At 42.3% G+C, this 26,940-nt stretch overlaps 1 protein-coding gene across 1 annotated transcript; it reads right to left on the reverse strand.

The window, feature by feature from the left end:
• Nucleotides 1–6,441: 6,441 nt before the first annotated feature.
• On the reverse strand, nucleotides 6,442–26,940 carry LOC130402557 (NFX1-type zinc finger-containing protein 1-like). The gene is made up of 17 exons (XM_056606770.1): nucleotides 26,525–26,940; nucleotides 26,078–26,312; nucleotides 25,570–25,922; nucleotides 25,278–25,457; nucleotides 25,075–25,181; nucleotides 24,571–24,809; nucleotides 23,729–23,860; nucleotides 22,918–23,075; nucleotides 22,405–22,498; nucleotides 22,207–22,320; nucleotides 20,283–20,500; nucleotides 19,809–19,948; nucleotides 17,555–17,687; nucleotides 17,019–17,186; nucleotides 14,556–14,666; nucleotides 10,703–10,798; nucleotides 6,442–10,357 (listed from the first exon to the last, which is right to left on the reverse strand). The coding sequence occupies exons 1-17, from the start codon at nucleotides 26,852–26,854 to the stop codon at nucleotides 7,982–7,984; spliced, it is 5,184 nt and encodes a 1,727-aa protein (XP_056462745.1). The 5' UTR covers nucleotides 26,855–26,940; the 3' UTR covers nucleotides 6,442–7,981.

The raw sequence follows: 26,940 nt of genomic DNA on the forward strand, positions 1-26,940 counted from the left end.
AGAAAACTGTTTTGGGTTCAATGGCTCTTTAAGAAACAGCCAATCGTGGTCCAAAAGTCGTGAGCGGGAGAAACGTATCATTGCTACTGATTTCCTTGGGGGCTGTCAGCAATTAAGATGAAAAATTAAGATGTGATCTATTTGTAAAAAGGTGCACAAGGCTTAGTGTGGCGATAACATATGTTTGTATAATAGCTTACATAGCCCTCTCACCCTGTGCACTCAACACATGCATTATTTACTTTTAACCATTTCGGATCTGGATGATATTATCCTAACCCTGCGCATTAATAACACCCTAAAAATAACAAAACAGGTGGGGGCTTCTGTCTCCCGGTGCATTCCCATTGTGCCATCCAGGACTTAGTGGGTTCTGTCAGGAGATATGGCAACATCGCCATTTATGAATAAAATGTGCAACATAAATCCCTTCATATTTTGTGTGAGTTCATTTTTTCCTCACAATTAGGGACAGTGTAGATATATCTAAAAGAGGGTAAATATTCATTTAGTTACAAAATGGAGAGGAAAACTGATTAGAAATGAAAGCCATGCCTCAGGTTTAAAAGGTTAAATTCAGACAGACTTAATGAGCTGGTAATGAGGTGATTCAGAGGACATTCCAGAACAATATAAAGTTAGGTTTTTGCTTTCGTCATGTCAAAAATTTTTATAATTGACGGTGGTCTGTATAACATGGAAAGACCGATACATATTTACACATCACACATCAATATATTTAGGTCTACAACTTCATTTCATACTCTCTGACTGCAGAGTGAATATTTCCAGTCCGTCTCCAGTTATAAGGATATAACTGGAGAACCAGGATCATAATAACACTGTGTCTGGGGCTGCAAACATGAGCTCTGGCTGGCTTGTCCTGGGTGAAGAAGGATGATGGTTAGTGTCGAAGAAGCAGCAATATCATCAACAGCAGCAGCAACATTTGGAGACTACCGGAATATAGAAGATCTCTTGTTCATCAAGTCACAGGGCTGTGCTCTTGCCGAGGATCAGAGTCAAAGTGCTCTGGCAAGATGTTGGGTACCTGTAATAAATGATTTGTTGTGTTTTAATTTCCCTTGAAGTGTTCATTAATAAGGCATTAATGTGTTATTGCAAACGTATGGCCTTAATGCCCATGTTTGCTCTTTGCTTTGGGCCGGATCGCCAAAACCAGCAAAGCACTAGCCTTACGTTCATTCGATATATTGTACCAAGCCAACAGACGAGAGTTCAGCACTTTCAACTCATGCACACCGAACACTGACTTAACTCAACATATGATCAAATGTCACAGTGTCACCTGTGATATTCTCTGCACATGTCAATATCCCCAGGCAGAGAAAAAGGACAGCTACTGGCAAATAACGATTGAGACAATACATCGATCATTATTGTATTGTAAACGTTGGGCAACGTACGTGGGTAGGCTACATGGCAGATGCTTCTATTTCTAGCATACCTTTGCATCCTATGATGTGGCGCAAGCCTTTTATCCAGATATGCAAATGCTTTGCGCATCAGCAATCACTTTACAATCTCGTGTGTAAGGATTTTAAGTACTAAACCAAGTTGTCGATTAAATTTTGTTAAATGTATTATTTATTGGGATTTTTTTTTTTTATAGTAAATATATGTTTTTTTAGAAATGGTTTTGCACACGCAGAAAAAAGTTGGAAAAGTATCTTGTGGACGAATAAATTAAGCAAAAACTACAAGAAAGATATTAAGTATAAATAATCAGTATGCAAATATGCGTAAACAAGTTGGAAATTTATTATTGGGATGAATAAATTAAGTCAAAACTAATATATTAAACATAAAAAGAACAGTATGCAAAGGCAGCATAGGTGGTATTCGCGTAACGACCAGCTCTTCGTGACATCCGTGGCCATGAAAGGCGCGCTGTCTACATCCTCTCTCACAAGCTCAGACCAGGGGTGCAGCTACATCTGACGGCACTGTTATGAAGTCTAGGTTTCAAGAAAGCCTTTCCTTCACATTGTCAAAAAAAAATATATATATATTAATTTCCTTTATTTAACCAGTTGAAGTCCCATTGAGATTTTGAATTGTCGCTCATCTTCCATTAAAGTTGTGGGGCGGCAAGTTCAACATCTATCAATCTATATATCTATCAACCTTGAATAAAGCAAATTATTCAACAGATTATTTGATTTATTAATCGATTGATCAATCGATTAATTGATCAATGGTTGTGTTTGTACGCATGATACGGGTTGAAATTAAATTTATGGGCCTATGATAATTTAAACATAATCGTTCTACTCACTCTACATTTCTTCTGTCTGACTTCAGTTCACCACCACACCATCTGTGTCGCCAATTCTAATTTTCCTCCAAACCGTGCGTGCGCATGGGTCAGAGTTTGCTTAGGGCTGCGCACATTCTCCTGTCAAGTTAGTTTTTTATAGATCACAACCTTGGCGTAGAAAGTCACGTACGCCACTTTCAGCCCCGTTCTGTGAGTACGCAGCGGTTATAAATGAGACCCCTGGAGATATAAACACTGTAGTTAGTTTATCGTAGTTATTTAGTTTAATGATAAGACAGGGATCAACAAATTAAGTTTAATAGATCAGCACTGTTGCTTTTTTTACATCTGTATTATTATGTAATAGTCAAAACTAAATAGAAGAAATGTAAATCTCCTTACATGTACATTGAGAAATCAATGTCTAAATGTGTTAGAGCAACCTATCACGTTTAGGGATACAATGGCCAATCACATTCAGGGATACAATGGCCAGGGCTGGTTCCACCCACTTGGTCCCGAAAAGAACAGAAAAGATAGTGAGCAGGAAGATACTTTGCGAGCAAAGTAGGCCTACATTAAGTTAGGAGTGGTTCTCTATAATAGCTCCGGTAATACCTTGGCCTTGCAGAGGAGAGAGATTTTCTTGTTGCTCCGTGTCTCCTCCAACCTTTCCACCGTGTTCTGATATTCCTCCCCAGACTGCTGAAGTTTATCTTGCAGAAAATACCTTTAGCGTGACAGCACAAGCCTGCAGAAGATGATGTTGGGAGAGATTACCAAGGCATTGGTTGGGGCAATTATATTCATTACAAAACTTGAAATAAAGAAAAATGTTATTGAAATGGCTCACAGATTGGTGCTAGAGAGCACTACACGTTAAAAAAAATCGAATTTCCCATCAGAAATGCATGAAGACTTTATTCAACAGAAGCTGGAAATATTTTTGTAAAAAGTAATGATGAAGCCTTTGCTTATCGCCAAACAGGGATGGAGCTTGGCTTCATTCCAAAACTTTTTCCTACGCTTGCTCCTCATTTCTTATTCACTTTAGGTAGTTAAGTGGCAAGCGGGTGGAAGGGGGAGCAAAGTGGAATTCAGCTTAGCTGCTTGAGCGTCAAGTTACCGTCTACTGTTGGCGATCTGGACCAATCACCACCAACACCCAAGTTGGAGGGGGGAAGGACAGAGTCAGAGTACACATCCTGCAATGTGGAGTTATAGCATACTCTACTGGACAAACTAGGCAACATAAACCTCAAAGTTTACCAGAATTGGTTAACTTGCAATAGGCCAATTGGTTCAACTTTATTGCACAAGTTGAAGTGCGATCTGTAGAGCGTCCTATACATTCAATAATCAAAGAAACGGCAAAGCATCTGCACCAACCATCGATGCATCAGGAATATTTAACTAATTTCTAATCTTAATTAAATTTATCGGAAGATTTGAGGCGTATATGAATGCAGCTGGTCCTTTGATGAACAACGTTCACCTTGGCAACTATTGAAACGCCCGAACACTGAAACGCCCTGGAATCTATACTGCAACGGCATGGATTACATTAAAGACTTAAATGTGTGTTTGTTTATGGGCGTTACCTGGTATTTGAAAAGTATCAGTGAAATAGCCTATACTAATTGGCTGTTACACTGATCAACTCTTCCAGAATTTTTCTTCTTGGTTTCTCCACCCCCTGTGTTTTCAGTTATTCCCTCCCCACTTCAAAGGATCGCGAAAGAAAAACTAGTAACCATAAAATAATGATAGTTAAACAACATCATGTCTCTTGAGCTCTGCCATCACATCTCTTAAAATCAGATGCATCTTTTTCCCCCTGGTCTTCTGCTCCAAAAATGTTTACTTTTCCCAAGATTTCATAGAAAAGCCAAACGTCCACAGTCTCAACCCATTTTGCCTATATGAACATTTTGTTATTGTATAACTACCATACTGCTATCATTACGTGGATACCAGTAACAGTGCAAATTTTTAGATCTGTACTCTTTTAAGAAAGTCCTTAAGAAAGTCCTTAATTCTCTTGTGAAATGTGTGCTTGGAGTTTTCTTGATGTTGTGCGCTTATCAATCGACATTTTCTGTGAATGGGGCTTCATGTAGTTCAGGAATGTCAGTGGCTCTACAGGATAATGCAGTTTAATAGTGTTCTTTAGGTTAGGAGTTTGAATCCTGATTAGAGAATTACGAACAAGCTGAACATGACATTCTGCCATTGCCACTCATTTAAGAAACACAACATTGAACAGCACATGAAATTCATCAGGCAATCAACATTATGGCCCATTAGTTTCAAAGAATCTGACTGCCAAGACACAGTATGGCATTAAGGGAAACTTCTTCGTTAACCATTTTTCCTTCATAATTAACTGTCATATTTTATTTCTTCCGTTAGTGTTCTTGACTACAAATGTTTAATTTCCCCAGAATTTCAAAGATTTTTCAGGTTTGAAAGCCCTTAATTAACTTGAGAAATGTGTGCTTTGAGTTTTCTGGATGTTCTGTGCTTATCAATAGACATTTTGACCATGTGAATGAGGCTGCAGTTCGGGTTTATTATTGGAACATCTTTCCTTAAAGGAATACTTCACCGGTGGAGATTTGAAGGTTAATAAAGTAAATAATCATATGTATTATAAATGTGCAAAAAAATCGGTTCATCCTAGCCTGAGAAAAGGCAGAAAATTAAGAAATCCTCCAACTAACACATGCAGTGCTTTGCACTCGCTGCACCACCGCCGCGTTTCCACTGCAGGTTGCGGTACGGTTCGGTTAGCCTCAGTCCGGTAGGAAGTGGGCGGTATAGCCCAGCTCAGTTCCGTCACCCGGAAGTTACGATTCTGTCGACCAATCAACGGAGGGGGTGTGTAGCTCGAATATTCCGGCACCCTTTCAGGCGTCTCAGACTCAGTACCCGCACGGAGGAGTACTGAAGACGAGGGCAAAACGAGTAGGGCTCAGTCCAGGTCACGCCCACTTTTGGCGGTGGCAACGCAATCCGTACCGCACCTTTGCGAACCGAACCGTACCGCACCCTGCAGTGGAAACGCGGCATTACTCTATGCTCAGACGTCTGTTTTTCCCGGCGGGCTTTGGCCGGCGTTTCCAGTACACTTTCTGGGTCCGGAAATATGTATCCAGTACCCAACTGTTCAGTGAGGCCTAAAGCCTGGGGTGCGAAACTCGGGTGATCGACAACACACACGTCCGTGTCATCCTCAGATTCCGTGATTTCGTCACAGAAGTAATTGGCCCCGCTGGAATTCTCGGCAGCAGACAGACTCTTGTTCTGTGTCCATTGGTGCAGTGAGAGCTGCAGCCACCACCAATCCGCCCCAGCTCGAGCCATTGCAGGCTCCTCGTCTGTGGCAGGCAGGTCGTCTGCCTTGGCTGTAGCGGCGGCAGCTTCAGCCAACTCCTGTTCCTCCATAGCCCTCAGCTGCTCGTCGCTATATTGTGGCTCATAAAGGTAGCCACGAACATCCGTTTCTACCATAATTTCTTCAAAATCCCAATCCTCTATATTGTGTCCGTCTGCGTATTGAGTACCTTCGGCCAGGATTTCTGTTGCTCCGTCTAACGCACTGTCACTGATCTGTGATAGGTCTGTTAGCGCATTAGGTCCCACCCCCCATGGGCGGATTGAAAAGGGTGGGACTAGTGTTTGTAGTCTCAATAGAAATCCCCCCTCTTCCTTCTGGGAATGACGCAAAATTACGATTTTTCCATCATTGCCAGAAGGAAGTGTAAGAGGTAAATACGGATTTCTCCCGTCTCAGGGGAAAATGAGATAGTGTTGCATGACCATTCAAAAGTATGACTGGGTTTCTAGCAATGCAAAGCTTAATGCAAATGGGTGGAGTGTTCCTTTAAATATGACAATTTTATGTTATATTTATGTATCTTCCATTAGTGTGTTCTTGACTTCTAATTTTGCTCGGACCCCGTTAATCACAGCTTGCGGTTATATTTAGATTTGGGTTTCATCTGTAATTTGCATGCAAATTAGGTTGGCCAAATATTAACTGAATAGAGAGTAAGTTATGGATGGATGGATGGACGGATAATTATATAGCCTACCTATATTATATCTACAGTTGTCATGGTATAATATTTTTTTTTTGCATTATCTTATCCAAAACAAAATCATGTTTGTCCTGACTCACACCAATCTTCATATGCAACAGGAAACACTGGGACATGCAGTTTAAAACCGTATCCTAATCAAGCAAAAAAGCTAAGCAAAAAAAGGTTATAGATTGAACTCCCACCTCTAGAATAGATAGGGATAGTTAGGTTTCAAATGCGTTTATTTGGGGTTCCCATCTCTGTTATTACACTGTGGCAAGAGATGACACATTTTCAAAATGGCGGTAGGAAGGGAGGCTTTGATGACTGGTTTAACCCTGTACATTTAATAAACACCTATAACGCTAATGTCTCTCTTGGCCTACAGCTGTAAATATAAAAGGTTCTGTAGGCTGTGACAGCAAACCCTTAAAATAAAACAGATTACAGCGACACTTCTGGCATGTATTTGGAACCATGAAGTCTTAGCCTACTATTGATTGTCCAATAGTCATTTCGTTTTTTGTTTTAACCTTATTTAGGTATTTTATAGATCTTTACAACCTTGTTTTTTATCAACTAATATAATTTTCCTTTAAGAGGAAAATCTTAAAGGTTTTAAGACTATAAAGATGTGTTAAGTGATATTATCCAAAAGTTGTTGATTAGCACTGTATTGTAAGAGGACTGTATTGATTCATCACACATATAGGGTATCTGAGTATTTCAGAGCTGTTCCCTGGGCAACGTCAGAGTTCACAAATCATATACCTCCCCCTCCCCCCTCCTAGTTGACACAACCGATTCGCTTTGTTTTCTTTAAGGGGTTTCAACCTTCCACAATTGATTGCAGTGCTGAACTTCGGAGAGGTGACCTCTCTGAAACATAATAAAAAATGACATTTGTTTTCCTTTTTTTGTTTTATTTACAGGATGGAAAACCTTATTTTGACAGCATTTCTCTTTTTTTTTTGAGCATCTTAACATGATATATGAGATAATCATTCAGCATAAATATATTCTTATATTTCATTGTCAGCATCTTTGTCCATTATTGCCCGCCTCGGTAACTTTGCAAGACATCCATTTAAAATGTGATTGTTTTCATTACTTGCCTTGACAATGCTATTTTAGTAGGTTGTACTTTTCCCCAACGTAGTTGTCCTTTGATTCATGAGTGGAGAGTTGACACAATAAATTGCAGTACAAGCAGTTATGTTTATGTAATAACTGAAGCACAACACTTCAAGCATTAACAAGAAAGAAATCATCATTTGTTTTTCAAATGTACTGCTCTTCGGAAAGATATATTTTCTAATTGATCCAGTGTAGCCATGTTATTTATAGACTGTGTGCATCTGTTTTTAGGCATGTGTGTTACTAAAAAGATAAAAAACTATTTTGACCATAGCGTTGAAGTTACATAGTGACCTTATCATTATACCCATATAATCGGCCAACATTCTTGCATAAGACAATTTTTGCAAGATGTAAAACTACTAAAGAGTAGGTTAGAGTAGTCAAATTAACTTGCCGACCTACTAATCCTGTCAACCTACCAACCAATTAACAATCCCCACATGCATAACCTGGTCAGCCAACAGGTGATCATGTTTTAGTCATTAAAGTCTATTTGACCATAATTCAACAGATTATTGCCCTCAGACCAAGCTGCGTGCTGCGCTCCGTCCATCTCTGAGGCGACCTGGTTTCCACTGGCCAAAGCGTGACTTTGTCCACCGATAGTGGCATCACAGTCTGGGCAGCGTCTGCTCTCCATTGCCCCTCCGCACTCCGTTATGATATAGACATGGCCGTTGGGACACTTGTACCAGTGACCAGGTGGCAACTTCAGAGCTGAAACGACCATCGCCTTCTCCTTATCACTAATGCCAAGGCCCGTGTAAGGGATCTTTTCTTCTATATCCTTTAGGGCCAGCTTCACTTTGTCTGCGTCTTGTTCAGTGAACGAGTCAATCTTATCCAGAACCTTCCTGATAGCATCTACCTCAGCCTGGATTTCTGTCATTTGTTCTCTTGCGTCTGCCATTGTGCACCGTGCGTTGAGTTCAGCCAAAAGGGTGAGTCTCTGCAGTTCCTTTTGCAGATCTGAGACTTGTTGTTCACTGAATTTCTGATTTGGGTGAAGAAGCCATTGGAGGAACACATCGACTTTGTCTGTGAAACTGAGGCGATGGTTTCCAGTCATCTCCATTCTTTGGATCTTGAGAAGCATGGCGGCTCTCTCCATAAAAAGCATTGTATGTTCCAGACCCAGCAAGTCATTAGCGGTGAGTTCTGACTCTGACAATTGGCTTCGAACATGATCTTGACACTCGTACGGCAAATATCTAAGGAGTGGCATGTGATTGGTTCCCCATTGCACTTTGATGGTGTTTCTTTTAGTTTCAATATCTATCTTGTGTCCATTTATCTTCTCCTTGACTTTCTCTATCTCGGCCAGGCTGCGGTTGATGTGAGAGCCGTAGCGAAGGTTCCTGCGAATCGGAGTGCGACATCTGGGGCACTCTTTCAGTTTGATGACCATCTGCTCATTGTCCTCTGACTTCTGGTCCATCTCCATGTATGTGTCCATAGCTTTGGACTCAACAATGTGACCGCAGTCCTCCAGTTGAATGAAGTAGGCCTCGGGATCGTCCTCAGAGCCGAAGAATATTTCTGTGACCTCGTCTTGATCACAGACGCGACATTTGTTTGGACATTTGTCTCCGCAGAGGCCTATGCAGGGGTGGCCGCAGCCCAGCATTTTGGAACAGGGCTTCATGCATGGTGGGCGGTCACAAGATTCGTGGCAACGCTTGCTACAGCTTTGGTGCTGACATTGCCATGCGCAAGGCTCTGCGCAAGGGGCACAGGGTTGTCCACAACGTTTCTTGCATTTGCTGTGGATGCAGACGTTCTCACAGGGCAGCTTGCATGGAGGGCACTCACCGGTGCAAGGTTCCCTGCACTTATGGGAACAAATGAGCAGACGTTCACACTGGTAGGAGCATGGGAGGTGATAGCGCCCCTGGTTGCATTCGTAGCAAGTACCAGTACAGCTGTGGCCGCATTTCAGCTGTAGGTCACATCGGGTCCAACAGTTAGGCTCATAGTCCTTTGTCTTGTAGAAGCAGTTATCACTCTGGGTATGTCCACACTTGAGGATGAGGGGGACCATTACCCTGCATTTGAAGTCAGAAGGGTCCATGTAACAAGGGAGCATTTGCTTGTGCCCACAACCTGGTATGGTCTTCTCAATCTTCACCGAACACGCTGGGCATTGACGGTGACAAGCCAATGGGCACTTGTGTCCACGATCACACAGTTTTCTCTCACAGTGTTTCTCACACTTGTAGTACTTGTGCTGGGGGTCATAAGGGTGGCATACTCGAGCACAAACATGGCCGCAGTCCAAGCGGAACTCACAAGGCATCAAACACCCCCCTTCGGGGGCTTTTTTAAAGTCCTCAGCGCAGGCGGCCTGAATCTGTTTTACTTGGTGGTTCTGACAGCACAGAGTGAGCGCTTTGCCCATCTGATCGTTCTCTTTCAAGGTGCCGAAGATATTGCTCCACAGTTTGACTTTGCTCAGTATTGCACTGTTTCCAATGCAGTAGAGGCCTTTCTTGGCGCGTGATAATGCCACGCAGACACGGTTGGGGATGCTCAAGAAGCCCACACTGCCCATGGTGTTGCTGCGGACCAGAGACAGCAAGACAATGTCGTTCTCCTCCCCTTGGTACTTGTCAACCACATGCACTTTGACCCCTACAAACTCGGAGGAGCGCATCATATTGCGCAGGCAGAATAGCTGTCCGCTGTACGTGGTGAGGATAGTAATCTGTTCTGGATTGTAGTCCTGCATCAGAAGGTAGCGACACAGAGCAACTACAAACATGGCTTCATGTTTGTTCTCGTGACTTTTCCCATCCCTGAGGTTTTCCTCTAGGTGGCTGTGCTCCAGGAAGAACAGATTGGTTTGGATGCCCTGTGATAAAGCAGACAATAGAGATAATTCATTATGGCTATGAAGGGATCATCTATTTGGACATATACAAGCATTAAAATATATTTAATAGGAGGAAAGAGAGACGTTAGGAGAAACTTTTAAATGTAGAAGGGACAAAGAAAACTAGTTGATAGTAAATAATATCAGATCAATAGATCAAATGCTCTAACACACACTGGAAACGCCATCTCCCCTCATAAGGTCATACGTTCTGAATCCCTCTAAATAGATGTAAAAGCCTCAGGCCAGTAAGTGTGTACTGCTTGAGGAGAGAGCAGCAGATGTCTGCCACCCTGAGGCAGAGGCAGTGGATTCAACAAGCACCTTGACATTGTCGTAGTCCATGACTGAAGGGTGGTTCTCCAGCTCGGGGTAGATGTGAGGAGTCAGGAGGCGGGCGATGTCGGGCCTCATGCGATGCTTGACCCGACGACCACACACACACACACACACACACACACACACACACACACACACACACACACACACACACACACACACACACACACACACACACACACACACACACACACACACACACACACACAGCTCGTCATTGTTTGATCTTTTGCTTACAAACCAATAAGGGACAACAGTGAAGTTTTGAACCCAAATTCCGAAAATATAATATAATATTTGGTTTTGCTTTCATTGTTTCAACATGTTTTATTTATAGGGGTGTGACGATACACTCAGCCCACGAGACGAGACGAGACACGATATTCGGTTCGCGAGAACGAGACGAGACGAGATTTTAAGAAAACGACTATGACAAAATATATGACTGGAACAACAGACTTTTATTTAACCGAGTTGCACATGCATTTGGAAATGTTTTATTATATCTCTTTACATGCATTAAATTGAAACTATAACTAAAATTTATAAAAGTTGAAGTAAAATAACTTAAATTAAATAATTCTATTTTTTTCAAGTGCGAACAATATTATCTGCAAAACCAAATCAAAATTCTACTTCGTCAATACAGAGTGCAAATAGTGCAAACAGTCTGACCAAGTATGTCACTGACAACTTGGTATTGTCCGTGTCTTATCAGTCACTCTACTGCCATTCATAATTTCCGCCGGGTACCCAGAATGCTGCCAAACAAATGATTTAAAAGTGGCGGGGGCATCTTCGACCGTAATACGGGTATTTTCCAACGTCATTCTGACTGCCTATGGCTGCTTCCCCTAGCCTGGTTCTACCAGAGAATGTCTAATATGAGGAGAACTGGCACTCGCGGGTTAGTTCCGGTTTTCTGGACTGGTTGCAGTAATAATCTTTGACCACGCGGGGCGCTCGTAGGCGAGTCCAGAATGAATGGGGGCCAACGGGGTTTTATCCTCAGAATCCACTTTTCTCACGATGTAATTTTTTGTCAAGTAATTTTAAAGTTGCTATCAAAGGGTGGGGCTAAGATAATAAACTCAGATGAATATTGCATTTTTTAAGGTCACGGATCTGTTCTAAAAAGGCGTTAAAAACATGCGATGACGTCACACACTGTAATACTGTCAGAGGTACTGCTTTACGGCAGTTTCTAAAGCACTTCCCTTGTCCCGCAACGATAACACCAGCTGTTGGAGGTAAGGCTTTTGTTTTGCGCTAGTTAGAGTTTTAGTGAGCTAATGTAAAAAAAAGAAATGCGCGAATGTTTTACATATGTATGTTACTTACAGAGTGTGTTTTTTCTAATCCTCACTAGTGCCGATGATAAAGCTTTTTTTTTTAGTAACGACTATGAGCCATTTCTTTCTCCTAAAATAGAAACCTGGATTAGAATCATAATTTTAAGACTGCATTAATTTAGTTTACATCAGTAAACAATCTGCTAGAGAGCAGTGTTCTGTTGTTCTCCTCATGCCTCTTCCTTTCTTGATCTCTACAGTCGGACCTTGATGCTGTGACAACGGACAAGTCTTCCTCTGTCCTTTTCCCCTGCCTCTGTTCAGTATGTTCAGTGTTGTTAAATCATTTCTAATTTTTTTTTATTAGTTACTGTTCTTATTGTGTCCTTGTTAGTGTGATGTTTGAATAAACTTGCCTGTTGCAATGTTGGTATAATGTTTGTATAATTACTGTTATACAACTGTTACTGTTTCAATGTGACCCAGACCATGTTTCTCATTTAACAAACATGTGTAGCTTATAATGTGTTGCATGGCAGAGCAATTACGGTATATTCAATGGCTTAAAACAAAGCCATCTGTAAAGATCAGTGAATGCATAGAAATCAGTGACAAGTGGTGTAGATGGTTTTCCCTCTGTGTAAGGTCATTAGCCCAAGTCCTACAAAAAAATAACAACTGTAATAGCAGATGTTGAAGTTGTTAAATCGTTAACTAACCATTTGTATGGAACAATCGGTTAAGGTAAGTTAAGTGCTTGAGTCTCGACACTTTAGAGAATGTCTAGCGCGCAACTTGAATAAGCCATATGCGATATTACCCGGGCTCCAGCGCAACTTTCCTTACCAGGTGAAGCCTCAGGTAGCCTAGGAGTAGGACCATTCATACAGGAGCAAGCACGTTACCTTTTTCTGTCCTTGGTAAACGAAAAGACGGACAATCCGTTTCCACTGTAAGTGCAGTTTATCATTGCACATTTACGAGGCATTTCTTTTTTAAACTATCTTTATTTTCGAAAAATAGACAATGACAGATTAAATGATATTGAGCGGGATATTGACTGTATTATTTAAGGTGGTCATACCGTACCTACCATGTATATAACACATTGAACATTGAACACAAGAAATGGAAGAAATTCCATTTATGCCCATGTACTTTCACCATACATACTATCTAAAAAATAAAAGGACCTGCAGGAAAATATAAATACAGTACTCAAAAATTGAGTTAACACGTTTCTGATTGCTCTTCAGCTTCAGATGCCGTAAGAAGGGTCTCTGGTCGTAATCAGTCGCATGTCCGTCCCTGACCAATCAGCATTCATTAGCAGAATGCTAGCGTGTATGGCCAACAACGGCCCAAACTGTACGAAATCGAAAGGACATAAGTACTCACTCATTTGACTTTTGAACCATAATCTATATTGAACTTGCGGAATCTACAATAAAATTTGCGATATTTCAACGACAAGCAGGTGAAAGAGGCATAATTAGCCGTTTAGCCCCATAGACTCCCATTCAATCTGGACTCGCCCGCGATCACCCCCAGTGGATGTCTCATGGAACTACAACCAAAATCGGTACAATGGGGCGTATAGGGAGTGCCCAGGCTCTTCGTAGACGGGCTCTGGTTCTACCAGACTCTCGTACTTCACTTCATTTCATTTCATTTGTACAGAGAGTCGGGACCTAATCAATTGACAAACGTTAACTCACTTGGAGGCGGGTGTCTGTTGAAGTTTAAAATGATTGGATCTGCCCAGTGCCACTCTGGATCTGCCATAACCAATCGCTAACGTTTGGTTGTGACGTATGTCATGCGCCGGGAATCACGCGCAGGTTGTACACAAACCAAACACCTTGCGCGTCTGCACGAAAATGTCCGTCAACGACAGCTGCAGGTTTTGTTGGTCGAATTTAATTTATCAGGGAAAAATTGCACATTGTAAATCAACTACCGACCTACAACAACAACTCAAACTGGCGCACGACTTTATCGTCATTGTTCTCAGACACGCCCTCTGTTCGCTGATTGGGGGCCGCTGTGGCGGCACCAGAAAACCAAATTAAATACAGCAGGTCCAGACCTAGTACTGAAGGGAAATTCAAATTGAGCGGAAGTACTTAGGCGGGCGGAGCCAGGCTATGCTTCCCCTGCTTCCCCTCCTTCTCCTCCTCTTCTTCTTTTCCTTCTCCTTCGTTAGGTTCTGGCGGGCTAGACGTAGCAAAGGCGCATTACTGCCCCTACAGGCCACAAATAGAAGTTTGGATAGCTCACAAATCTCGCGAGACAGATTTTTAACGCGACGGGTAATATAGTTGAGTTTAATCTCGCGAGATCTCGTGGCACGAGATCTCGTCACACCCCTATTTATTTATATTAATTATGTTTTGTATGTAGAAAGACCCATACATATTAACACACATCAATATATATATTTAGGTTTACAATTTATGTCCACAACATTTCATATTCTGTGACCGAGAAGAGTGAACATTTCCAGCCTTTCTTAAATCAAGGCAGGAGGCTGCCATTGTACCAACCTGATAGTTGAGCCTGACGAAAGGGAAACCAGATTTCACCAGCCTCTCGAACATGGAAACCTCCAGATTGAAATTCTTTGCCAGATCGTACACTGTAGCACTAGGCCGCAGCTACCAGGAGAGAAAACATCATATATGTATGTGTTTTAGTTCAAAGCATGTCCCCTTTAAGGGCCTTGGTCATTGAACAGCAGCCTACTCAAGTAAAATACTACAACATTTGTTTGAGAAATAGTGTGTCAAGTTGCTTTGCTTATAGAATATGTGATTGACACTTCTAATCAAGCGGGAATTATTGACTCTGCAATATTTCAATTGTTGTTGTTTGACCCCTAATCTAACCCCCTCAGGAATGGAGCTTGCATTAGAGTTCTGAGTATAATATACAGAGTATGTCACACGAACAATTTCAATGTACATCCTGTATGAGACAAATAAAAAACTTTGAATCTTGAATCCTTGAATCCTGAATCCTAATGTGTCCACATTATAGTGACAAAGGGAATATTCCCAGGGAAAGGGCTTTATTCGTTATTCCGTTTTCCTTTCATAGGGCCTCTATTTTACCAGCAGTGGGGTGTTCCACAAAGCCGGTTTTATCACATAACCGGGTAAGTTAACCCAGGGTTTGCTGTAACCCTAGGTTTTCCGTTCCAAAAGGATCACGGTATGTTAGTTGCTATAGCAACATATGCTCTGAATCAAACCTGGTCGGAGCAGGTTTTGCGCAGGTTAAGTTTGAAACATAACCCGGTTTTGGGTATTTCAACCGGCGTTCACCGCAGATTTCATGTGTTCACAATGGCATGCCCTTTTGATGAGAGAACTGCTGATATCAGAGCGCAAATTATACGTGCAATCCACCGGGAGCGATTGATAAGACCACGGCTCGACATCTTGGCATATTGGATGACTTTTTGCTGGAGTGGAGAGATATAGATTCTCGCGCAAATCTTTAATATATTTAAATAGCCTTACATAGCCAACACTACCAATCGAGGACCTGGCCTCAGTTCACTCCAGACTATTTGCGTAGCCCTCCGTTTTTTTCAAATGGTAGTTTTATCTAGGCTATAATGCTGGAGATGCTGAGCACATCACAGTCGTTTCAGATGACCCATCCAAGATTTGTATCGGCCTCCTATCATACAAAGAGCAATATTGTCTGAGTACTATGCCGAGAGGCATTTACAACATAAAGTATAAAATAGTCCTAACGGACTTGCATCCACTGGAGAATGTTCGATCGTAGCCGGCGGCTTCATTACAAGCACTGATCCATCTTGATCTGTGAAGTTGATGAATTGTCACTTTTAGGTTTTCTACCCAGTTACCAAAAAAGAAACATTTGGAATAGTATGCGCTGTGGCACGCACACGGTTTGCATGTGTTACTTCGAAGGCAAAAAAAATCTAAAATACAAGAAAACACAAAAACCTACATTCAACCAGTGTGGGGTATGGCCCATGACTCTCTGAGGTGGTAGGTACCTCCAGGTACCCCCTCCATGCCAGGGCGCCCTGAATTTATGTTTATTAACAGCTCCTCCACCGGGGTCAAGACAATTTGAGGGCCAGATCCAGTCTGCCGACTGTCGGCCTTTTCACGATTGGCTTAAAAAAATGGCTTATTTAAATTTATACCAATACGATGGTGGGAAAAGCTTACCAGTTTGTATGTTTTTTATACTTCATTTTTATACTTGATCCTCTGACCGCTTGGAAGCAATCGGAGTACATATTGTTTTAGAAGAAAGGGGTTATGTGGTAGGATCTTTAAGAATGCTTAACTGGGATATTTATATATTCATGGCTCAAATATTAAGGATCATGCTTTTGACGTGTAACTAACGCATTTACGCGGTCAGCGATCTGCTGCCAGGCTTTGGTTCTCCGGGTTCCAGAGGTTTTAGCGTTCCCTTTTCTTGTGATAATGTCCTTCTCCTCGTCATAGCTCTCCAGGAGAACCTGGGGTTCCATTTCATTGAAATAGGCGGCCCGTTTCGCCATATCGATCAGGGTTTCCATGATCCATACATCACGTCTTTTTAAGTTTGGCGTGGACGCGCACAACCGTGTGTTAACCAACCCCGAGTTGATTGAACTAATGCATAACCGCTGCTGTGGAACCGAAAACTCTGGGTTGGTCGGCACAGGGTCAATCAACCTAGAGTTCAGCGTTAACTCAGTGTTTGTTAAACCTCCGTTCGTGGAACACCCCTCTGGTTTGCTAATGTTGATTCGCCAGTATAAGCTGTTTCAAAGTCGACAGTGTGGTAACATCACACGTGGTATTGCCCGTCCAGGTGTATGAAAGTAGGATTCATAATATTATGGCATCTAGATCTTCATTATCGTTAATTTTAACTAAAGTGCTGAAGTGACAGCTTTAAGACCCAACATGTGTTCTCTGTTGTTGTTGTTGTTGTTGTTGTTGTTGTTGTTGTCGTTGTTGTTGTAGTACCTGCTGGTGGTCTCCGATGAGGATGAGGTGCTGACACTCTGGGTTCAGAGAGGTGATGGTGTGGGCCTCCAACACCTCAGCAGCCTCCTCCACTATCACCAGCCGCGGACGCACTTCCTGCAAGATCTTACGGAACTTGGCCGCCCCTGTGGTCGTCATGCCGATGACCTGGTTGGGCATTACACAACATTTTGATGTTTGGGTAAATGAAACCTCTTGAATCGTAAGTCTTAGTTTTACCAAAAGGTGTTCAAATAAAAAGATAAGCAACTTGGCTGAATATGTGCATTGACCACCAGGGGTGCAAATGATTGTAGGCAGTATGCTTGGTATTGCATATAATAGTGAATTTCCAATACCCTGTGAATAGCCCACTTAAAGCTTAAGTAGATGGAGATTCAAATCCCATCTCCGTGCGTTACACACAGTCTAGCACACTACCCGCGGTTCTCAAGCATGATACTGCAGTCTCTTTCCTTTCATGTTCCTTCATCCTGGATGGCATAACTCTCAGTCTATAATAGCTGTGGTTATACCTTGGCGTTGCGGAGGAGACTGATTTTCTCGTTGAGCCGCACCTCCTCCAACCTTTCCACCGTGTTCTGGTATTCCTCCATGGACTTCTGAAGTTGATCTTGCAGAAAAGACCTGTAGCGTGACACCCATAGCCTGCAGAAGATGACGTGGGGAGAGAAAAACACACCATTTTCTTTTACGATCCTCATCAGGAACTTCAGAACTTGGACCCCGTGGACGTCATGCCGTCCTTTTGGGGATACTATTTTTGTTACAAAACTTAAAAGAAAGTTGTATCCCATAAAGCAGATGTTCTCTACCACCTGGCCACGGACCGGTACCGGGCTGTGCAGGATTGGCCAATGGGCCGCAGAGATTTTTTAGATACTTATTGCATACTGTTAACAGACGTGAACAAGCTCATCTTTGTTTTTATTGGCTTGATTTTTACACAGTACATCACAGCCATGTTGTTATACTGATAGACTGCTACTGTCTATTGATAACTGTGTTTTTATTCTTAAAGGTCCCATGGCATGCTACTTTAACGATGCTTTAATTTAAATATTAGTGTGCCCCAAAACACAGTCTTTGAAGACGTTCCCGAAATTCAGCCGTGGTGCAGAATTACAGCCAGTACGAGCCAGTCGCACATTGAGCTTTCCCCAAATGCGCCGTTTTGGTGTCTGTAGCTTTAATGCAAATGAGGAGAGAGGCGGGTCAAGGAGGAGGATGGGGGTGTGGCCCTGAGCAACTTGCGGCCACGGTACCATGCGCTCTGTTTACAGTGGTTGTATCGCAATGGCGAGGCGCACACAGCCTTTGGCCGTGTTCTGTAAATATCTAGAACACTCCCACGGGAGTCCTGGAGCTCTATATCTAAATATTATCATATTATACATAGATATCTATTTCGTATAATATATATTATCACCGCCAAAAGCTGTGTGAGCTTCCAGACGATATTATGGATCTCAAAAGACTGTGTCGGGTTCTCCGATGTCTCTGGTTCTTCCATGTCCACATCAATCTGAAGTAAGCTGAATCACAACATGGAGGGGAAAGGGATTGTTACCCGCAATTGTTGAGCGCGGTTGTCTTCCGCCGGAGCCTCGCTTCCAGGGACCACCGCCTCGGCAGCGGTCAGCGCTCAGGAACCACCGCCTCCTGCAGCGCCGAGGCGGTGGTTCCTCGGCAGCGGGCACAAACACATGTGACGCTAGCTCGGTCGAAGCTCATCGTCTCATTGGCGGGCCAAATTCTCTGGGCGGGCAAGACAGAGAAAGGGGAGGAGCTTGGCCCCTTATGACGATATATGGGGCCACATTCCAAATCAGCGCGCCTGAGCTTCAATTTTTTCACAGGCGAGCAGTATACCTAGTGCTTGTTTTACACCGAACGCAAGTTTTAGCCAATGGGGGACGATAGGCAGGCTAGGGGAACTCATATTAATGTTAGAAAACCTCGTACATTTTCATGCCATGGACCTTTAATAATGGTCCTACAGTATCTGTGTTCATAGGTTAGGTTAGGCAGGCATAGAATGGTTTGTGTCATGGTCGCTGCATTAGCGACCCCTACTGGTTGGTCGGGGCAGCTTTAACAACAATAAGACACCACAAGAAGCATGGCTTTCTGGACAGACGTTGGGGGTCAGGATGGTGCTAGAGAGCACTTTACATTAAAAATGTTAATTTCCTTTCAGAAAAGACTATCTGCACATTCATGCATTATTATTTTTTAAAAGGGGGTAAAGGGGAACTCCTCCCCCCGTACCTCCAGTCACTGAATGTAAGCACTATTGTATGTATTGTATGTATATTTACTTGCACTTAAAAATAGTACGTACCATTGTGTAGCATCTTATCCTAGCTATCCTTGTTGTATATGGGGAATCGGTTTACCTAACAATCGTTAGTGCTTGGCACTTGTTACTATGACCATCCTCACTGTACCAATGGTGATTTATTGTTTCTCTTTCTTCTGACAAATGTAATTATTGTAAGTCGCTTTGAATAAAGGCGTCTGCTAAATGCCCTAAATGTAAAATGTGAATTTAAACCCTGAAGAATCAAACCACAATCTTACCTCATTTTCTTCTGTTTTAGTTTCTATAACATCATATTGCCAAAGATAGTCTACCTATTCACATATTTAAAGCTTCTTTCTGCATTACATACATTTATTTTTTAAAGAAAGTAATAAGTGAAGTCAGGATAAATAATTGAAAAAAAAGGTCATGAGGAAGTGAAAGTGAAAGAAGTTCACCCATACCGATAAAGTCTCCATCGTTCTGCCAAACTCAGTTGCCGAACGTCTAATATGGCCATTTCCTCTGCTTCAGTCATATCTGATTCCTTATCCAGTTCCTTCCGGAATTTTCTCTTCATACATTTCCTCTGGTTTCTTTGCATCTGAAAAATTCAGAATAACGTAATATAATAAGGTTTTATTCTAGGTTACAATTACAATTACAAAGTATGAAAGAACTACGATTGCTTAGATCACTTGTGTGTATTATTTCAGATGAATAAGTTAAAGGTTTAGCGAGTGAAATTCATGATACGGCCATGGTCTATTCGCTCTTCCTAAATACTCCCATTGCCGTTGAGCAAGGAACTCCAATTTTACTTTCTTTATTTTATGAGGCACTTCTTAGGCACTTCAAAAAGCAGCTAAGAATTTATAAAAGATGTATTAAAGATGCATGACGTCACTGTTCAACAGAAACAAGGCTGTCAGCTTTACCTGCCATTCCTGGTCACTCTGGCCCTTCTGTCGGCGGACATTCTTAAAGTTCATTGCCAGAATCTGTTCCTCTGCCTGGTGCACTTCCTGCAGCCTTATCATCCTCAAATTTGGACGCTCAAAGCCGACTTCGATAAATCGCTCATTGTGAATCCGGTCTGCTTCCTCAGCGATCTGGATAATCTCATCCTCTTCCGCTTCTGGGTCCGATTCAATGTCTGAGGCATTGAAACCAGGAATTGAAAATATTATTTACGCAAATCTTGTTAAGAAATGTGGCTGCTTTTAATTTCTTCCAATCCCACTTTATTTATTGATGTATGTAATTAATACATCAATGTGTGTATACAGTTTACAGGAGATTTGTGTACTGACTTATGTCAATCTACTGTGATACAGACTGTGATAGTCAGTGTAGCCAGGGATATTACAAAATGTATAAAAAAGATATTCAAATTAAATTTAAATGTAATTTAAATATGAAATAAATGTTCTGAAGCTATTTTGTGTGATCAAATTATTTGTTTCCTTTCAATTGTCATGGTATAGAAGAATGTCTTTGAAAGTATCTAACCTAAAAAAATCCATCAGGCCTCCCTCTAAATCCACTCCCCCAAAACACATGATTAGCTGGCAAGCAGGCCTCGATATTAATGATTGCCTGCTTGCCCGGTGTCTGTGATCGGGCAACTTAAATGCGACATTTAGTTGCATGGGCAAGTATTTCTTTTTTTTTTAAAACGCTAACGTGGGTCCATCTTGCCGGCGGGTAAAAGTTAACTGATTGCGGTTGTGACTACCCCGCTATCGGTTTCATCAACACAATTTCTCTACATTACGGGTGTAGTATGTTGAGGACAGTTTAGGACACTATATCAACAAAAATCACAACGACAGGTTGCTATTGATATCTGGGCGAGAACAGCACTTCAGGTCCCATGACATGCCACGAGGTGTGGGTTGATTAGCCGTTACAAGCTGTTTTGGAAATCTGTCCCTTATGACTTCACAGGTGGGCGTGTCCACCTAGATGTGTGACGAAAGATGAGCAACGTTTGCTACAGTCCACTGGTTAGGCTGGTAGACTGATCTGTCCAGCACACATCTAGTTGGACACGCCCACCTGTGATGTCATCAGCCAACACCTGGTGGCATGTCATGGGACCGTTAAATCTACGTTCCGGCTGCTATCTGTTTTAGGGGCCGTCTACAAATTACACCGCACAGACTTCAACGTGGAATTGTTTCAGGAAAGAAATCACCACAAATCAATAAAAACACATTTTGTCATTCTCATTGATGTAGTAGTTGCCAATGGTGGGCTGTTACTTAGTACAGGGGATTATTTGCTGATAATTAATCATTATATTACTTTGCAATATAGCGAATCGGGATGCAATTAATAGTTTGAAATATTCACCAAAAATCAATAAAAATAAATGTTACAATAAATTAATATATCAATTAATTAATTTTGAGACCCCAGTGTTTCTTCTGTTGGGCTAGCTGGTTTGAAAGCGTTGCAGCCATAATTGTTATGTTTTGTATTTGAATAAATTATTATAATTCAACAAATACTTGTTGGTTTACAATTTCCATTTTGGGCAAGTTTGTTTTGCTATTGGGCAAATACAACATAACAGAAAAAGCTTAAAAAGCTTAATGTCAAGGCCCGCAATCTGTCTTTAAAGACTTGTGGAAGACAGTGGTCATGAGCAATGAGCGCAAGAGAATGAAAATGCTTTCGGGTGTAAAGAGGATTTATAAATATGAAAAAACTGTTTTGCAATGAAATAAATTGCCAACGCTAACTTTAAATTTGTACAGCCCTTTAATATGTATGGCTGTTTTCCTCAACAGTGACGGAACCAGTAGGGCAACCATTCAAGTAGTTGACTATTTTGTTGTTAAGCAGGAACCTCACCTTCATGGGCTTCCTCTTCCACTTCCTGCTGGAAGAATGTGGTACCTAATTCCAACCACTCAACCATCTGACTCTGCCTTTTTTCTCTTGAATGCAGCTCTTTGTACCAGCCAACTTGTTGGGAGAATTGCATGGAAGATTAATGATGTACATTAAAAATATCATATGAATAATATGAAAAACAAACTAATAACTTACAGATGAAACTTGCAGGATGTTCCAGACTGGGCCAGTGTCTATCTGAAATGTATTCTTGTAGAATGTTCTCCCGGAGGACCCCCTTCTGACTGCACTGTAGTTGTACCGAATTATCATTGATTTCATCCTCCCGACTTCTTATATCGCTTATAATCTATTCAAAAAGGTTTAATCGAGTCAACATTGTATTTGTAATTGTGTCGGACATTGTTCAAATACACGAAAGCAACATAAAACATAACCAAAAAGTTGCTCAGGTGGATAGCAAAAGTATCTGACCTAAGTACAGCTTTCGGTTAGTCGGTTAGCCAGCCAGCCAGCCAGCCAGCCAGCCAGCCAGCCAGCCAGCCAGCCAGCCAGCCAGCCAGACAGACAGACAGACAGACAGACAGACAGACAGACAGACAGACAGACAGACAGACAGACAGACAGACAGACAGATAAATAGATAGAGCTCCTATCTAGTTGTTGTTGCTATGATTAGCGGTAGGTCAGTTTGTCATGGGATCTCACCTCTGTAAAAGCATTTCGTAGGTGATTGGGCATGTTTATATCCAAATTCCCCTTGCGGAAGGCTTCCATTAGATGTTTAAGGTTGAAGGGCTTTATGATCTCGCTGTTGCTCCGGCCCCCAACTCTTACAATGCCTTTTCTTAGAAATGTATGGATACCTTCAAATATCCAAAGGAAGACGAAGCAAGAGAGCAAAACTTAAAGCAGTTTGAAGAAATTTGTAGAGTGGAATATGAGCAGAATAGGGTTGTACTCTCACAGAATTCCCAAAAGATGTTACCCATTCCAATACAATTAGTGAATCGAACATTAAAGCTGAGGTGTGCAAGTTTACCAGAATTTTTTAATTTTCAATAATGCTTAAACTTCATTAAACATGTTGAAGAGTGATATGTATAGCATCCTGATAGGCTGAGTGACAAGAAGAAGCTCATTCTAGAAGAATCATGTGCATAGAGCTGGAAAAATCAATGATCAAAGGAACTGCAAAGCATCTGCCCAAAACATGGGTGTATTGAAAGAACCATGTTACGGTACTTATTTCTAATCTTACTTGGTAACTATATCGGAAATTGTAAGGAATCGATTATCAGTTCATATCTATAAAAACAAAAAATTGTGTTTGCTCATAGCAGTTGGTGGAGAGCGATTCACCTATAGAATTAAGCTCTTAAGCGGTTTCTCCTGCTTCTCTTCCATGTTGGTAGAGCGAGGTGAGAGAGGCTCGTTGGGCCTGGTCGAGGGACGAATTGAGACCAATAGGAAGGGTCTGTGGGCCACATTGTCTGTGGTGGCAGTGGTGCCTGCTTACCCTCCAGGAACTGGTCCAAAGCGTGGTTTGTGTAACACACGACAAGCATTGGCGCAGCCTCCTGACCGGCACTCCAGAGTCCCTGGTTGGTCAACAGAGCCTTGGCGATTTTAAGGCCGACATGGGTCTTCCCTATAGACGGATCAGAAATGTAGTTACAGCCTAACAACAGCACAAAATGATTGTCAAGCTTTACGTTCCTGAGAAACCATAATCGCAGGTAGAGTGGAAACCGCCCTAATTTGAGTATGTTTTATCCTGAGTCTGTTGCTTGAGCTAGCCTGAAAGGGCATGGGGGCCGTTAGCAATTGCATGATTCCCCGTCTCCAGCATGCATCTGTCCCAGACCACCAGTTTAACTCAGGACCAAATACATTCCCTCACCTCCTACACTAGATAAGTCATTTCTTGTCTACAGTGTCTCACCAAAACAAAAGCTTCTGGTTTTAATTGAAACATCAAATGTTTGTCGACCATTCAGAGACAATCATCCAAAAAACTAGATGAGAATGATACGGATTTGGAAATCCCATTTTCGCTATCAATGATCAGGTAATCCTCCTTAATTTTTGGATTGGATAACCTCGATCCAGATACAAACTGAAAAAAAAAGCATTGATGTGGATCCAGCCAGGATTGGAATATGAGATCTAATCCTACAGTGTGTTCCCCCACTTTTCGTACCTCTCATTCCAGCACAACTTTGCCAAATCAGAGAATATGTGAACCTATCCGAAATCAGCTTTAAATAAATAAATGTATGTATACATAAATATATGTATAAAACTTGAATTGCAAATTAATGTATATTTTTGATCTATGGTTAAAGTAGAAGTGTCTACCAGTGCCAGGGGGTCCTTGTATGATGGCTAGCTCCTGAGTGAGAGCCAATTGAAAGGCTTCCATCTGAGACTCGTCCAGGTCGAGGGTCTCCTTGGCAGGCCAGTCAGCAGGCCTGAGGCAGTGAAAGGGCTCGATCTTCTGGTTCTTCTTAGGGTCTGCCACCTGTTCCAGGTTGTACATGTCGTTTTCCCTCAGATACCGTGGGGGTTGCACATCTGGGCTGCACTCCACTATATACCTGAAGTCGACACATTGGGGATTGACACATTGGGGATCTTGGTTGTAAAATAAGTACATACAAGTGATTCAGGGAATAAAAGAGCACCCAATGTGATGTTGACTTACTGAAGACTAAAAAGTAAGGTTTAATGAGGTGAGATTATATTGTATTACATTAATAATTATCTTTCTATAAATAAACTCTCAAGCATGCACAGATATTGTATGATGCAATGTCTGTTTATGTATTTTTTTGTTAGCAGAAAATTAAACAAATGTTTAACCTCTGAAAGGGAAGCTCATCTCTCTGTACTTCCTGCAGGCCCTCCAGAACATGGCGGTAGGCCTCAAAGTAGGCAGACGTCTCCACCATCAGAAACGGCAGATTGGTCTGTAGAAAAAGGTAGGTTATTGCTGCGAGATATTCATTATACAATGCCACCTTAATACCCCACACAGTAACACAGTAAAATACACAAAGTCCTACCTGCATGGTTGCCAGCTTTTGTTTGCTCTCATCAGAAAAGATGACCTGAATTATGCCTTTCTTCACGTCTTTCAGCTCTCGTTCAGATATTGTAGCAAACAGGATGCTCTCAAAATTGTCACACGACATGCACAACAAAGAACCATAGAGTAACCGCTTTGAGCTTTCCCAGCGAACAAACTGTTGAAAAAGATGGTTCCTTCATTACATCATAACAGTATAATCAAAATAATGTTCAATGGTTGTTGTGATTAATATAGAAAGACTGTTGGACGTCGGTCCACACACTCACCTTCAGAGGCTCAACGTCAAATTTGATAACATAGGCTAAGCCTGAACGAGTGCACAGAGGCGACTCCAGTTTGGCGTCAAAGTACACACTGATGTCGTTGAAGCGCTCCTTCTTAAGCTGCTGGGTATTCTTCCCCTGGTCCAAATCGCTCGAGATCAATCTCTGGATCCCCTCACGTAGAGGCCGCACAAAGTCCTCTCTCAGCAGTCGGAAGTGCGTGTCGAGGTAGGTTTCTGTGTTGGCGTATTGGCGAGTAGTGGCGTTGGGCCTCAGGTAGGGTGTCTTATTTTCATGGAACTCCTCTCTGGTTGGATAGATGGGTATTGTACGAAAGTTCTCCAGATCTTCCTCACCTGGATAAGCAGAAGTTTGCACTTTTACAGTTTTACAGTTACAGTTAAAGTAAATTTGTATGCATGTTACGAATTAATGAGTCTCAAGTCTAAATCTTTGCCAGCATTTTAAACTAGTCTTAAACAATAAACATCTGTTCTTAATAATTGATGACCTTGGTTGTCGAGTTGGTCGGATAAGAGTGGAAGGAGGTCCCGGTCTGAACGCAGGCTTCCCTCCCTGGATCTCTCTTGGAGTTGCAGGCTTAAAGCCTGGATGTCTTCCAGCTTTTCTTCAGTTGGACGTGCGATGTCAACCCCAGAGTCCCTCAGGCCAATGAGAGAGGCCCGCAAGAGAACCACCAGTACAGACACAGCCTGGACTGAGCTGGCTGGGAAGATGCTGAGCACCTGCAGCACCAAATTATATACATTATAATAATAATCATAATAATCAAATTCAGCATAATCCTAATCCTAATCCTAAAAAGAGTAAATTAGGCACACAAGTCTGACTGACTGGACACACTCCAAATATATATAATCAATACTTCCTCTCCATCAACAATTGCACAACAATTGGGATGTCATTTAGTGTACAGCTGCCCATGCAGCCTTCGTACCTTAGACAGGACAGCTATCATGTTGTCAAAGTGCTGCGGGTACTGTTCCCTCCGGGTGGGGTCGGACTCTGAACTCATTCCACCTACGTATTGCGGGAGGATGGTGCGCAGGAACCCGCTGTCCTTCACCACACCAGCAAGGTGCTGGACCGTGCTCCTATCCACGCGCGACTGGAAGGCCCTGCTCAGGGCAGAGCAAACCAGCTGCACGAGGTCATGCCGGATATCTCGCTCCTCCAGGAGCGCTTGAAAGGCAGGAGAGGAGGAGAGGGTGATGGCCACCTCGGAGGGCGATTTCTCCGAGAGCTCCGCCAGCATCGTGTAGGTCATCCTGCGACCGTGTGGCGCCCCCCCCCTGGTGTCGCTGGGGGGGGCTGACCTCGAATGAGGCGCCCTGGGTCTTGATCCGCGACCGC

Source organism: Gadus chalcogrammus, chromosome 13 (assembly GCF_026213295.1).
Source record: "Gadus chalcogrammus isolate NIFS_2021 chromosome 13, NIFS_Gcha_1.0, whole genome shotgun sequence".
NCBI lineage: Eukaryota > Metazoa > Chordata > Actinopteri > Gadiformes > Gadidae > Gadus > Gadus chalcogrammus.